We start from the raw sequence: 14,905 nt of genomic DNA, 5'->3' as shown, positions 1-14,905 counted from the left end.
AACTAGAGAAAGCCCACTGGCAGCAATGAAGACCCAGCACAGCCCAAAATAAAAATAAACAAATGCGAGTCATGGATTGGGGGGAAACATTTGAAAGATAATTTATTTGATATTGTATAATTCATTTGATAATATATGAATGTCTGTGCTGTGCTTAGTTGCTCAGTCGTGTCTGACTTTTTGCCACCCCATGGACTGTAGCCCGCCAGGCTCCTCTGTTCATGGTATTCTCCAGGAAAGAATATTGGAGTGGTTGCCCATGCCCTCCTCCAGGGGCTCTTCTCAACCCAGGAATTGAACTGGGGTCTTCTGCATTGCAGGCGGATTCTTTACCAGCTGAGCTTCTAGGGAAGCCCATATGAATGTCTGCTGCTGCTGCTGCTAAGTCGCTTCAGTCGTGTTTGACTCTGTGTGACCCCATAGACGGCAGCCCACCAGGCTCCCCCGTCCCTGGGATTCTCCAGGCAAGAGCACTGGAGTGGGTTGCCATTTCCTTCTCCAATGCATGAAAGAGAAAAGTGAAAGTGAAGTCGCTTAGTCGTGTCTGACTCTTAGCGACCCCATGGACTGCAGCCCACCGGGCTCCTCTTTCCATGGGATTTTCCAGGCAAGAGTACTGGAGTGGGGTGCCATTGCCTCCTCCAATATGAATGTCTATTTCAACCTAATTTTTAAAATAGCCAAAGATTTGTATGGCCATTTCATGAAAGAAAAAGTATCAGTGGCCAATAAGCACATAAAAAGACGATGAATATCTCTAGTCCGTGGGGATAATGAGGTGCCACTACACATCCATTAGAATGTCTAAGATTTGAGTCTGAAAATGTTAAATGCTGGCAAGCCCATTGATGCAAGTGGAATGTTAATGTTCCCTACTATTATTATTGTATTACTGTTGATTTCTCTGTTTATGTCTGTTAATATTTGCTTTATGTATTTAGGTGCTCCTGGGTTCGGTGCACATATATTTACAATTGTTATATCTTCTTGTTGGGTTGATCCCTTTACCACTATGTAATGTCCTTCTCTGTCTCTTGTTACACTCTCTTCATTTTGCCTAATTTTCTTTATTTCTATGTGTTAAGTAGGTCAGTTTTGTTTCCCATTCTTGGAGTAGTGGCCTTATGTAGATGTCCTAGGGGGCTCAGCAGCATGCTCCCCTCTGATCACCAGAGCTATATGCCCCCTGTGTGGGCTGCGTGTGCCCTTCTGTTGTGGCAGGGCTGACTACTGTGGGCATGCTGGTGAGGGGGCTGGCCCCTGATTCACTTGGTTGCAAGGCGCTGCCTCTTACCGAAGGGTGGGATAGGCTTCCTGTGTGGTTTGTCTGAGCAGCCTGGTGAGGGGGTGCAACTGCTGCTGGACCACTGGAGGGCAGGGCTGAGTCCATCCGCAGCTCTCTGTGTGGCCTGGGTCGTGAGGGAGGGGCTGCTGCCAACCCACTGGTGGGTGAATAAGCCCCCAGCAGAGGTTTGCTAGTGGAGGATTCTGAAATGGAGCTTGGCAGTGCTGGTGTCGTTGTGGTAGAAGAAGCTCGCGGAAAAGGCTGCTACCAGTGTCTTCATCCCTTGGAGGTCCAGCTGCTTCCTGCCTTTCTGGGAGGCTCTCCAAGATTAGCAAGTAGGTCTGACCTAGGCTCCTTCTGACTACTGCCTCTGAGCTAGCATTCAGAGTGTGAGATTTTATGTGCACCTTTTAAGAGAGGAGTCTCTGTTTCCTATAGCCCTCTAGCTCTCCTGTTCACAAAGGCAAACATGCTGGGGGCTCATCTTCTGGTGCAGGACCCTGAACTGGGAAGTCCAAGTGGGGCTTGAACCTCTTACTTCTTGGTGGGAACCTCTGCAATTGTGACTGTCCTCCTGTTTGTGGGCGACCTACCTGGGAGTGTTGTTGTTCAGTCTCTCAGTCATGTCCAACTCTGTGACACTGTGGACTGCAGCATGCCAGGCTTCCCAGTCCTTCAACGTCTCCCAGAGTTTACCCATACTCTTGTCCATTGAGCTGGTGATGCCATCCAACAATCTTATCCTGTCTTGTCCCCTTCTCCTCCTGCCTGCAATTTTTCCCAGCATCAAGGTCCTTTCTAATGAGTCAGCTCTTCGAATCAGGTGGCCAAAGTATTGGAGCTTCAGCTTCAGCATCAGTCCTTCCAATGAATATTCAGGGTTGATTTCCTTTAAGAATTGACTGATTTGCTCTCCTTGCTGTCCAAGGAACTCTCAAGAGTCTTCTCCAACATCACAGTTCAAAAGCATCAGTTGTTCGGTGCTCAACCTTCTTTATGGGCGACTACTGGAAAAACCATAGCTTTCACTAGACGGGCCTTTGTTGGCAAAGTAATGTCTCTGCTTTTTAATACTCTGTCTCAGTTCAGTTCAGTCGCTTAGTCATGTCTAACTCTTTCCCCATGGACTGCAGCACATCAGGCCTCCCTGTCCATCACCAACTCCTGGAGTTTACATAAAATCATGTCCATTGAGTCGGTGATGCCATCCAACCATTTCATCCTCTCTTGTCCCCTTCTCCTTCTGCCCTCAATGTTTCCCAGCATCAGGGTCTTTTCCAGTGAGTCAGTTCTTCTCATCAGGTGGCCAAAGTACTGGAGTTTCAGCTTCAACATCCAATGAACACCCAGGACTGATTTCCTTTAGGAAGGATTGGTTGGATCTCCTTGCAGTCCAAGGGACTCTCAAGAGTCTTCTCCAACACCACAGTTCAAAAGCATCAATTCTTTGGCACTCAACTTTCTTTATAGTCTAACTCTCACATCCATACATGACCACTGGAAAACCATAGCTTTGACTAGATGGGCCTTTGTTGGCAAAGTAATATCTCTGCTTTTTAATATGCTGTCTAGATTGGCCATAACTTTTCTTCCAAGGAGCAAGTGTCTTTTAATTTCATGGCTGCAGTTACCATCTGCAGTGATTTTGGAGCCCCCCGAAATAAAGTTTGACACTGTTTCCATTGTTTCCCCATCTATTTTCCATGAAGTGATGGGACCAGATGCCATGATCTTAGTTTTCTGAATGTTGAGCTTTAAGCCAACTTTTTCACTCTCTTTCACTTTCATCAAGAGGCTCTTTAGTTCTCTTTGCTTTCTGCCGTAAGGGTGGTATCATCTGCATATCTGAGGGTTATTGATATTTCTCCTGGCAATCTTGATTCCAGCTTGCGCTTCATCCAGCCCAGGGTTTCTCATGATGTACTCTGCCTATAAGTTAAATAAGCAGGGTGACAATATACAGCCTTGACGTACTCCATTCCTGATTTGGAACCAGTCTGTTGTTCCATGTCCAGTTCTAACTGTTGCTTCCTGACCTGCAAACAGGTTTCTCAAGAGGCAGGTCAGGTGGTCTGGTATTCCCATCTCTTGAAGAATTTTCCACAGTTTATTGTGATCCACATAGTCAAAGGCTTTGACATAGTCAATAAAACAGAAGTAGATGTTTTTCTGGAACTCTCTTGCTTTTTCGATGATCCAGTGGATATTGGAAATTTGATATCTGGTTTCTCTGCCTTTTCTAAAGCTTGAGCATCTGGAAGTTCATAGTTCATGTACTGCTGAAGCCTGACTTGGAGAATTTTGAGCACTGCTTTGCTAGCGTGTGAGATTACTGCCATTTTGCAGTAGTTTGAGCATTCTTTGGCATTGCCTTTCTTAGGGATTGGAATGAAAACTGACCTTTTCCCGTCCAGTGGCCACTGCTAAGTTTTCCAAATTTGCTGGCATGTTGAGTGCAGCACTTTCACAGCATCATCTTTTAGGATTTGAAATAGCTCAGCTGGAATTCCATCACCTCTACTAGCTTTGTTCATAGTGATGCTTCCTAAAGCTCACTTGACTTTGCATTTCAGGATGTCTGGCTCTAGGTGAGTGATCATACCATCATGATTATCTGGATCATGAGGATCTTTTTTGTATAGTTCGTCTGTGTATTCTTGCCACCAGTTCTTAATATCTTCTGCCTCTGTTAGTTTCATACCATTTCTGTCCTTTATTGCACCTATCTTTGCATGAAACGTTCCCTTGGTGTCTCTAATTCTCTTGAAGAGATCTCTAGTCTTTCCCATTCTATTGTTTCCCTCTATTTCTTTGCACTGATCACTGAGGAAGGCTTTCTTTTCTCTCCTTGCCATTCTTTGGAACTCTGCATTCAAATGGGTATATCTTTCCTTTTCTCCTTTGCTTTTCACTTCTTTTCTTTTCACAGCTATTTGTAAGGCTTCCTCTAACAGCCATTTTGCCTTTTTGCATTTCTTTTTCTTGGGGATGGTCTTGATCCCTGTCTCTTGTACAATGCCATAAACCTCCATCCATAGTTCTTTAGGTACTCTATCAGCTCTAATGCCTTGAATCTATTTCTCACTTCCACTGTATAATCCTAAGGGATTTTATGTAGGTCATACCTGAATGGTCTAGTGGTTTTCCCTACTTTTTTCAATGTAAGTTTGAATTTGGCAATAAGGAGTTCATGATCTGAGCCACAGTCAGCTCCTGGTCTTATTTTTGCTGACTGTACAGAGCTTCTCCATCTTTAGCTGCAAAGAATATAATCAATCTGTTTTTGGTGTTGACCATCTGGTGATGTCCATGTGTAGAGTCTTCTCTTGTGTTGTCGGAAGAGGGTGTTTGCTATGACCAGTGCATTCCCTTGGCAAAACTCTATTAGCCTTTTGCCCTGCTTCATTCTGTACTCCTAGGCCAAATTTGCCTGTTACTCCAGGTGTTTCTTGACTTCCTACTTTTACATTCCAGTCCCCTATAATGCAAAGGACATCTTTTTTAGGTGTTAGTTCTAGAAGGTCTTGTAGGTCTTTATAGAACCATTCAACTTCAGCTTCTTCAGCATTACTGGTCAAGGCATAGACTTGGATTACTGTGATATTGAATGGTTTGCCTTGGAAATGAATAGAGATCATTCTGTTGTTTTTGAGATTGCATCCAAGTATTGCATTTCACTCTTTTGTTGACTGTGATGGCTACTCCATTTCTCCTAAGGGATTCTTGCCCACAGTAGTAGATATAATGGTCATCTGAGTTAAATTCACCCATTCCAGTCCATTTTAGTTTGCCTAAAATGTAGACGTTCACTCTTGCCATCTCCTGTGTGACCCTTCCAATTTGCCTCTGTCTAGGTTTGTCATATATATACCTTGGAGTGTGTCATACACCTGGGAGTGTGGGTCCTGGCAATACAGTGTCTCCAGTCCTCCTACCTGTCTTGTTATGGCAGATTCTTTATCACCAGCACCACCTTGGAAGCCCCCTTGTTATGGTTACTTCTTTATCTTTAGTTGTGAAAAATCTTTCCTGATAGTCTTCAAATTATTATCATAGAGAGTTGCTTTACAAGTAGTTGGGATTTTGATGTGCCTGTGGGAAGATGGGAGCATGGGGTCTTCCTACCCTGCCATATTGGTGACATCCCAGTCCATCACCTTAATATAATCAGTATGAGTAATTTAGTGCACTTCCTCCCATATTATTTTCCTGTACATGTTTTTAGCATAATAGTAATCTTTTTTTTAATAGTAATCTTATAGTACAATTTAGTATGTACAATTTCAACCTTGCTTTTTTTTTGCTGGTTGTATATCACAGTCATTTCCAATGTTATTATAAAAATTTCATTCTTTAAAAAATGCATGCTGATTAAAATTGGATGCTCAAAAAACAGAGGAGTGATTTCTCTTGTTTCCGTCACTCAAACACAACCAGAACATTTTACGTTTTTACTCAATATTACATCAAAGTGACTCTTTCATACTGTTATTTAATTTATTGAACTGTGATGTTGAAGAAGACTCTTGAGAGTCCCTTGGACTGCAAGGAGATCCAACCAGTCCATTCTGAAGGAGATCAGCCCTGGGATTTCTTTGGAAGGAATGATGCTAAAGCTGAAACTCCAATACTTTGGCCACCGCATGCGAAGAGTTGACTCATTGGAAAAGACTCTGATGCTGGGAGGGATTGGGGGCAGGAGGAGAAGGGGATGACAGAGGATGAGATGGCTGGATGGCATCACGGACTCGATGGACGTGAGTCTGAGTGAACTCCGGGAGATGGTGATGGACAGGGAGGCCTGGCGTGCTGCGATTCATGGGGTCGCAAAGAGTCGGACACGACTGAGCGACTGAACTGAACTGAACATTTTAAGAAGGAAATCCTGTCATATACTGTAAAATGGATGAAACGTAAAGATATGTGAAAATTCTAGTCACAAAATAGACCAATACTTCATGACTCCACTTACTTGAGGTATCTAAAGTAGTTGAACTCTTAGTCTGTTAAAGATATTTGAGAGTTTGAATTGCTTCATGAAATGTAAGAATAAGTAATACTTTAAACTAACATGTTGTTATGAATGTGATTTTAGAACTGTCTCTGGACCTAATAAAGCTTATGTGATATTGGATATTTATTATGCTAACCAAGTCTCAGGATAGAGCTTTTCCTCCAATCTTATTGCAACACAATTTTAAACAGTTACTTTTGATATAAATAGTAGATTACCTTGGGGGAACAATTGCTTCAACACTTACTACCTCTGTCTGCTAGGGGTGGTGAGTAACTGAAACTGAAGGGGGGTAAGTGGAGCCCCTTCCTCTCCCTGCCCCTACTGCGGCCTGCAGGTAGATTGGGGGAATTCACAGCTTGACAGAAACCGACTCCCATTGCTTCAAATTATGGAAACTTCAAATCAAAAAAGGACCTTTTTGATTACATGGCCTAGCCACCTATTGATTCTTCGACTCTCTGATAGTCCACCCAAAAGATGAGTTAGTCTTTTTTGATACCTCTTATAATAAGAAAGGGACTTATAACCCCAAAGAAGTACTTATCCCAATTTTTACACAACAGCCTCTGGGATGTTTGAAGTAAATAATTTTTCTAAAGCAAGTAACTTTAGGATTTTTCATTTGTAAGACTAATTGGTAAATGCCGGTGAATTTTTGTTATCATTTTATCCTATCCAAGGCAGAGAAGTATTTTCTAAATTGTATTAGTGTTTTGGTTCTGAAACACAATTTATGTCAAAATTTGCATATGTGATATTCAAGTCTAACTTGAAATATCTCATTGTTTTTATATTTTTACTACAAATAGTTAAAAAATTCATATGTATGTCTTATTTGGTGACCTGGAACTAGATGAAATGTAGGTGCTTTATAAACCATCTAAACTGCTGGTATTATCTTGCTTTTGTGAAGCGTGAAATAGTTCAGTTTATTGATGGATTGTATGTCTCTGGGGAGAAATGAATTTTCAGTGTGTTTTATTGTGCCTATTCAGAGAACTCAGTATTAAAATAAATAATGCTTTAATGAGAAAAGAGATGGCCTGATGACTTCACTGTGGGAATGGGAGAAAGAACTCTGGGCTGTGGTCCCATCACAGCACCTGACTGCCCTTGAGGACCCTGAGGGGCGCTTTACCTGTCTGTGCTAGAATGGCCTCAAGTGCAAAACAGGTGAAAACAATTGTGTTTTACCAAGGTAGAGTGAGAAAGAGTATTTGCCACCTGCTTTGACACTTAGATAAATGTTGATTTAAAAATAATCCCACAGTATTTACATATTTATTGAGATAGCTCCTTATTGGGCCGGAGGATGCAAAGAGGCTGTGGAATGGCTGGAGGCCCTGTGCTAGCCCGTGGAGGCGGGCCCCTTCGTGTGTCAGGGAAGCAGGGTATTTTCTTCAGATTGCCTCTGCCACCGTAGTTCTTTGGAGGAGGAGAAGCCAGGTGTGTTGGGGCCTCAGTCTTCTTCCAGGTAGACACCTGCTGGCTATTAAGATGAGCTCCTCCTATAAATGGTGTTTGAAGGCTAAGCTGGAGGTCTTCCTACAAAGAGGTTTTATTTCCTCTGCATTCATAAATGCTCCCGAGCTTACTTTCTAATTATCACCTCCTTTCTAGCACATCAGCCTTTCTCTTAGATGAAACAGACCAGATTAGAACTTACTTTGCCTCATTCACGTGCACAATAACAAGATATATTTGTTTCTTTTTTGTCTTTTGAAGAGGAAGAAGAGTGACAGATGGCTGGCTGTTACTCTCCTCTCCTTTCAGCCCAGGAAGCAAGTAGGGGAACAGCAGAGTGGAGACATCACGGCTGCTGATCTGCAAACCCTCTCCTCTAGGCCAGGGTTCAGGGGCGAGGGACAAGGCATTAGACAGGCCTAGCAGCTTAATACATTCGTGTGCACGTGGCATTTTACAGAGAGGAGTCAGGATCAGACTTCTGTAAAAGGTAGTTCCCTATGGTGGGTCAAGGAGGCTGTGCCTAAAATTCTACCACCAGAGATCGATTCTTTTAGGAGGAGGTGTCATTGCAGAATATAGAACCAGAAGTGTGTACACTACTGATTAAAATAATAATAATCATAATAATTCAAGGTTTACAAAGCACCTTTATGTCATATTTCTCACATTTGTGTGCAAGTGTATTAAGTTTGGTAGAACTGCTGTAACAAAGTACCACAGACAGTGTCTTAAACAACAAATTTATTGTTTCACAGTTCTGGAAGCTGGAAGGACAGAATTAGGCAGAGTTGGTTCCTTCTGTTGGCTAGGAGAGAAGAATCTGTCTTAGGCCTGCCTTCTTGGCTTGTAGAGCTTGTCTTCATGTTCACATGACATTCTCCCTGTGTGCCTCTCTCTGTTCAGATTTCTTCTTTTTATTAGGACATCAGTTATATTGGAGTAGGGCCCACCCTAATGACCTCATTTTAACTTGATTACCTCACTGGGGATAAACTTGATTACCCTGTCTCCAAAGAAGTCACATTCTGAGATGTACCAGAGATTAGGACTCCAACATATGAACTTGGGGAAGCTATAACTCAACCCATAACTATCTATATATGTTTACATACAATATATGATAAATTGTGGTTCAATATTTGATATATTTCTATTAAATTTTAAAGACATTTAAATAATCATTGAGCCATTATTGCATAACATTTATAGAAACTAGTGTTTTTGTCCTGTCTTACGCATGGCCTCATAAAGTCAACTAGTTTGTCCTGCACCAGAAGTAATAGAAGCACTTATCCTCCCCTCTATCCAGCCATTTCCAGATTGTCAGGCAGGTTGTTCTATCCTGCTTTTCTTGCTTCTCTTCTATGACAGAGAAATGTACCATATTTTTTAAATGCCTTTTGAAAAACCAGTGGAATCAAAATAAAACGTGGAGTTTAGTAAATAATAATAGGTCAGTATTGGTTCAGTGGATGTTACAATGAACCAAGTATCAGTTCAGTTCAGTTCAGTCGCTCAGTCGTGTCCAACTCTTTGCGACTCCATGAATTGCAGCATGCCAGGCCTCCCTGTCCATCACCAACTCCCAGAGTTCACTCAGACTCATGTCCATCGAGTTGGTGATGCCATCCAGCCGTCTCATCCTCTGTCGTCCCCTTCTCCTCCTGCCCCCAATCCCTCCCAGCATCAGAGTCTTTTCCAATGAGTCAACTCTTCTCATGAGGTGGCCAAAGTACTGGAGTTTCAGCCTTAGCATCATTCCTTCCAAAGAACAGCCAGGGCTAATCTCCTTTAGAATGGACTGGTTGGACCTCCTTGCAGTCCAAGGGACTCTCAAGAGTCCTCCAACACCACAGTTCAAAAGCATCAATTCTTCGGCACTCAGCTTTCTTCACAGTCCAACTCTAACATCCATACATGACCACAGGAAAAACCATAGCCTTGACTAGACAGACCTTTGTTGGCAAAGTAATGTCTCTGCTTTTGAATATGCTGTCTAGGTTGATCATAACTTTTCTTCCAAGAACCAAGTATAGTTGTACCATAATAATGCAAGGGTAAACAATAGAGGAAACTGGGAGGTATATGAGAACTCTCTGCTATCTGTAAATCTAAATCTATTCTAAAATATGTATATATAATAAAAGCTTTTAATAATATAAGGTAGTGTCTAGTATATGTTATATAGTTCATTAATACTGTATTTAGAAATATTATATAATTATACTAGTTTTATGCCATTGCTTATATATCTCTTAATACAAAAAGAGCAGATTAGATGTGGCCTCTAGAGGACAGTGTTGAGTCATAGAAAGATTTTCACACTGTCCAAGTTGAAGATGGACTTACATATTTTTCTTCTTACTTTTTTAACCCCAAGGCCTTTATTTGTTCATTATCTCTCTTTAAAAAAATCAAGGAAAATATATGCCTCATCTGCTATCCTGATTCATTGGAGTTTTGCTTTAACTTATTATTTTTGTGAAGTTTTGGGCCTATACAGATCCATCAGGCCATTTGGCTGTACACAGAACAGCGTTTCACCTGTGTTCAGAGCACCAAGGGCTTCTGGAAGTTGTCCAGGAGCATGACCATCGTAGGGTAGGCGTTATGAGGGACATAGGTTGTGTCTGTGACTTCTCACATGATGGAGAGCGTGCTGTAGAGTTGAACTCCCTTTGGAAAAACTATGAACCGTTTGTGGATTGATGAGGGTGCTCATAACATAGGATTTTTGCTCTTGCATGGTCAAGACTGTTGGCTCTGCAGTTTGTTGAGGGTACAGGGAAAGGGAAACAAACTATAGCTCCAGCTTCTGGAACAGATTTCTGGATTAATCAGAATAGAAACACAACCTTTTAATTTAAAAATGATCCCGCTGGAGGCAGTCTCATTAGATTGGCATTTTAGTTTTAAGCAGTTTGTGGGGCTGGGAGTTAGAGCGCTACTTAAGCACGTCTGAACCAGAGCCACAAATCACAGCCGCATGAACACTGATTTGCAAATTGCTTGCCTTGGATCTAGAGGCAGCTGAAAACAATTGCTCATGTATCGATGGACTCAGAGATTCTGAAACACATCATTCTGTCATTAGATGGATGACATTTCTTACTGATAGTGGAGTTCAAGGGCTTGCCTCATACTAGGTGAGAATCTAGTATAAACATTAAAAAATAGTTGTCATTTGATGACAGTGCGTTCCACTTAGCAGCACCTATAGATTTCTCATCTTTTGCTCAGAGAATAAATCTTTTAAAATCGCCACTGTTGAATCGGAATGTGTGAGCCTTTCAATAGAATTTTTGAAAGGGAGTGGAACATTTACAACTTCTCATAAATAGCCTGACATGAAATTTAAAATCAGTAGAGTACTGTTCAGCCACACCATCAAAGCTGAACCTTTTGAGCTTGAGTCTTCCTCATTCTCATCTAATAGTTCTGGGTACCAAAATTGTTAGGTGTTGTCTTCTCTTAGTTAGCGGTGGTATAACAGTGTTCCACAGAGCATCTAGTTATTTAATGAATAGTACAGTCCTTGAGATTCATTGGTTCCCTAATCTGGTCTCCTAGCCAGTGTTCCTTATGTCAGGGGAAGCATTAGTCCATCTCATTTGTGCAAGTCAGAATCCTGGGAGTGGTCCTTGGCCCTCTTTTTTTCCCCTCATCCTTGCCTGTAATAGATACAGTACCAGGTTTTCTTGGTTTTATATCTTAAGTGTTTCTTGAAAACACCTACTTCTCTCTCCGTGGCCACCGCTCTCTAATCCAAGCCCTTGGCATATCTGCTTAGACTACTGCAGAAGCTGCCTTACCCACAACCAGTGTGATTTTCTAGACACACATCTAGGAGACCTTCAGTGATTTAGGGTAACAGTGTCTTGGGATAACAACCAAAGTCATGTACATGGATGGTAATACCTTGCATGGTCTAGTCCCCATTTCTCTCTCCAGCCTCATCTGAAAACATTCTCCGCCTTGCTCCCTATGCTTCAGCCTCCTGGGCTCCGGTGCATCCCACAGGGTCTTAGTGCCTGTAATTTCATCTACCTGGGAGTGTCTTTCCCTGCTGTTTTTGATACCTTTTACTCATCCTTTATAATAATCAACTCAAGTGTGATTTCTTTATGAATGCATTTCCTGATAATTTGGCCAAGAAAAGTTTTTTTTCTGTACTCTAATAGACCTTTGCTCCTTTACTTCATTGTTTCTTACATAAACTTATAATTAGACACTCAGCTTTGTTGGCTTTTTGATGGATTTATATCTCCACTTTCAGAGTATGAACGCTGTGAGTGGGGACCACGTCCAAGTATCAGTCAGTCAGTCAGTCAGTTCAGTGGCTCAGTCGTGTCCGACTCTTTGCGACCCCATGAATCACAGCACGCCAGGCCTCCCTGTCCATCACCAACTCCCAGAGTTCACTCAGACTCATGTCCCTTGAGTCGGTGATGCCATCCAGCCATCTCATCCTCTGTCATCCCCTTCTCCTCCTGCCCCCAATCCCTCCCAGTATCAGGGTCTTTTCCAGTGAGTCAACTCTTCGCATGAGGTGGCCAAAGTACTGGAGCTTCAGCTTTAGCATCAGTCCTTCCAATGAACAGAACTGATCTCCTTTAGAATGGACTGGTTGGACCTCCTTGCAGTCCAAGGGACTCTCAAAAGTCTTCTCCAACACCACAGTTCAAAAGCATCAATTCTTTGGCACTCAGCTTTCTTCACAGTCCAACTCTCACATCCATACATGACCACAGGAAAAGCCATAGCCTTGACTAGACGGACCATTGTTGGCAAAGTAATGTCTCTGCTTTTGAATATGCTATCTAGGTTGGTCATAACTTTTCTTCCAAGGAGTAAGCGTCTTTTAATTTCATGGCTGCAGTCACCATCTGCAGTGATTTTGCAGCCCAAAAAAATAAAGTCTGATACTGTTTCCACTGTTTCTCCATCTATTTCCCATGAAGTGATGGGCCAGATGCCATGATCTTCATTTTCTGATTGTTGAGCATTAAGCCAACTTTTTCACTCTCCACTTTCACTTTCATCAAGAGGCTTTTTAGTTCTTCTTCCCTTTCTGCCATAAGGGTGGTGTCATCTGCATATCTGAGGTGATTGATATTTCTCCCGGCAATCTTGATTCCAGCTTGTGTTTCTTCCAGTCCAGCGTTTCTCATGATGTACTCTGCATAGAAGTTAAATAAGCAGGGTGACAATATACAGCCTTAACATACTCCTTTTCCTATTTGGAACTAGTCTGTTGTTCCATGTCCAGTTCTAACTGTTACTTCCTGACCTGCATATAGGTTTCTCAAGAGGCAGGTCAGGTGGTCTGTATTCCCATCTCTTTCAGAATTTTCCACAGTTTATTGTGGTCCACACAGTCAAAGGCTTTGGCATAGTCAATAAAACAGAAATAGATGTTTTTCTGGAACTCTCTTGCTTTTTCGATGATCCAGCAGATGTTGGCAATTTGATCTCTGGTTCCTCTGCCTTTTCTAAAACCAGCTTGAACATCTGGAAGTTCATGGTTCACATATTGCTGAAGCCTGGCTTCGAGAATTTTGAGCATTACTTTACTAGCATGTGAGATGAGTGCAATTGTGCGGTAGTTTGAGCTTTCTTTGGCATTGCCTTTCTTTGGGATTGGAATGAAAACTGACCTTTCCCAGTCCTGTGGCCACTGCTGAGTTTTCCAAATTTGCTGGCATATTGAGTACAGCACTTTCGCAGCTGTACTCATCTTCCAGGATTTGAAATAGCTCCACTGGAATTCCATCATCTCCACTAGCTTTGTTTGTAGTGATGCTTTCTAAGGCCCACTGGACTTCACATTCCAAGATGTCTGGCTCTAGGTGAGTGATCACATCATCGTGATTATCTGGGTCGTGAAGCTCTGTTTTGTACAGTTCTGTGTATTCTTGCCACCTCTTCTTAATATCTTCTGCTTCTGTTAGGTCCATACCATTTCTGTCCTTTATTGAGCCCATCTTTGCATGAAATGTTCCCCATTATCAAGTCCCCAGTACTTGGCACAGTGCTTGGAAAAAGTAGCTGGTCATTACATTTGCTGAATGAATAAGAGGCTGTTTTTTACTGATTTTCCAGGTGGAGGAAGAAGAACCCACTGGATACATTCGATTTGAAAAATTTCTACCAGTGATGACTGAAGTCCTACTGGAAAGAAGGTAAGAAAGTAAATACAATTGTTGAGGTAATGATTAGAATTGCATTAATTTCAAAACACTTGGCCTTTTCACTTTGTATGTTATACTCAGCCAACGTTTATCACAGAATAGCTTCCTCCTAGTTTTTCTCTACACTTCTGAATGGCCAGTTGGTATGTTCTCAGAAATATCCACCACTTCGGTATTAATCTAATAATCAAAGTGTAATTAAAGGGCAAAGAAGCTGCAAAGAGCATAAATCAACAACATTCTTATTAGCTTCTGTTTGAATTATCAGTGATAAATAAGAATTAACCCTAATCATTTTTCTAAAGAAAGTGTAGCATTAGCTTACCATAGTTTGTTTACTGTAGGAATTTTGTTCCCATAATGATGAAAAAAGCTAACAGATAACATTTAACTAAGTATTCCTTGGGGGTATGGAGTACTTTCAACTTTATTATCTAGAAATCCAAAAATATTTCAGTGAGGGATGAATTATTATCCTAGTATGCTAGCAGCTTTATTTATTTTTTTAAATGCAATCATTTGTTATTTGGAGATTGAGCTAAATACTGTGGTGTTTACTCCTTTTATTGCATAATTAGATATAGACCAATTCCAGAAGATATCCTTCTTCGAGCTTTTGAGGTATGTAAGCCACAAATTTTACATATATTTATATTTATGTGAAAAAAATCATCATGTACAATTTTCATAAAAAAATAGAATACCTATCTTTTCCTTCCCCCTAGGTATTAGATCCAGCTAAACGTGGATTTCTTTCTAAGGACGAACTGATAAAGTATATGACTGAAGAAGGTGAGAGTGATTCATTACTTATAAATGAAAGTCGCTCTGTTGTGTCTCACTCTTTGCGACCCCATGGACTGTAGCCCACCAGGCTTCTCTGTCCTTGGAATTCTCCCAGCAAGAGCACTGGAGTGGGCTGGCATTCCCTTCTCCAGGGGATCT

At 41.6% G+C, this 14,905-nt stretch overlaps 1 protein-coding gene across 2 annotated transcripts in view; it reads left to right on the top strand.

The window, feature by feature from the left end:
- The window catches only part of EFCAB2 (EF-hand calcium binding domain 2), a 145,392-nt gene that overhangs the window by 97,813 nt on the left and 32,674 nt on the right, over positions 1-14,905 (top strand). For both annotated transcript variants that reach the window (XM_015099188.4, XM_015099187.4), the window contains exons 4-6: positions 13,872-13,951; positions 14,539-14,581; positions 14,686-14,752. In XM_015099188.4, the coding sequence (XP_014954674.2) occupies positions 13,872-13,951; positions 14,539-14,581; positions 14,686-14,752 (190 nt within the window). The remainder of the gene's footprint in view (positions 1-13,871; positions 13,952-14,538; positions 14,582-14,685; positions 14,753-14,905) is intronic.

Source organism: Ovis aries, chromosome 12 (assembly GCF_016772045.2).
Source record: "Ovis aries strain OAR_USU_Benz2616 breed Rambouillet chromosome 12, ARS-UI_Ramb_v3.0, whole genome shotgun sequence".
Classification (NCBI taxonomy): domain Eukaryota; kingdom Metazoa; phylum Chordata; class Mammalia; order Artiodactyla; family Bovidae; genus Ovis; species Ovis aries.
Note: the sequence above shows the minus strand (reverse complement) of the source record. Positions and strands in the feature narration are given on the sequence as shown.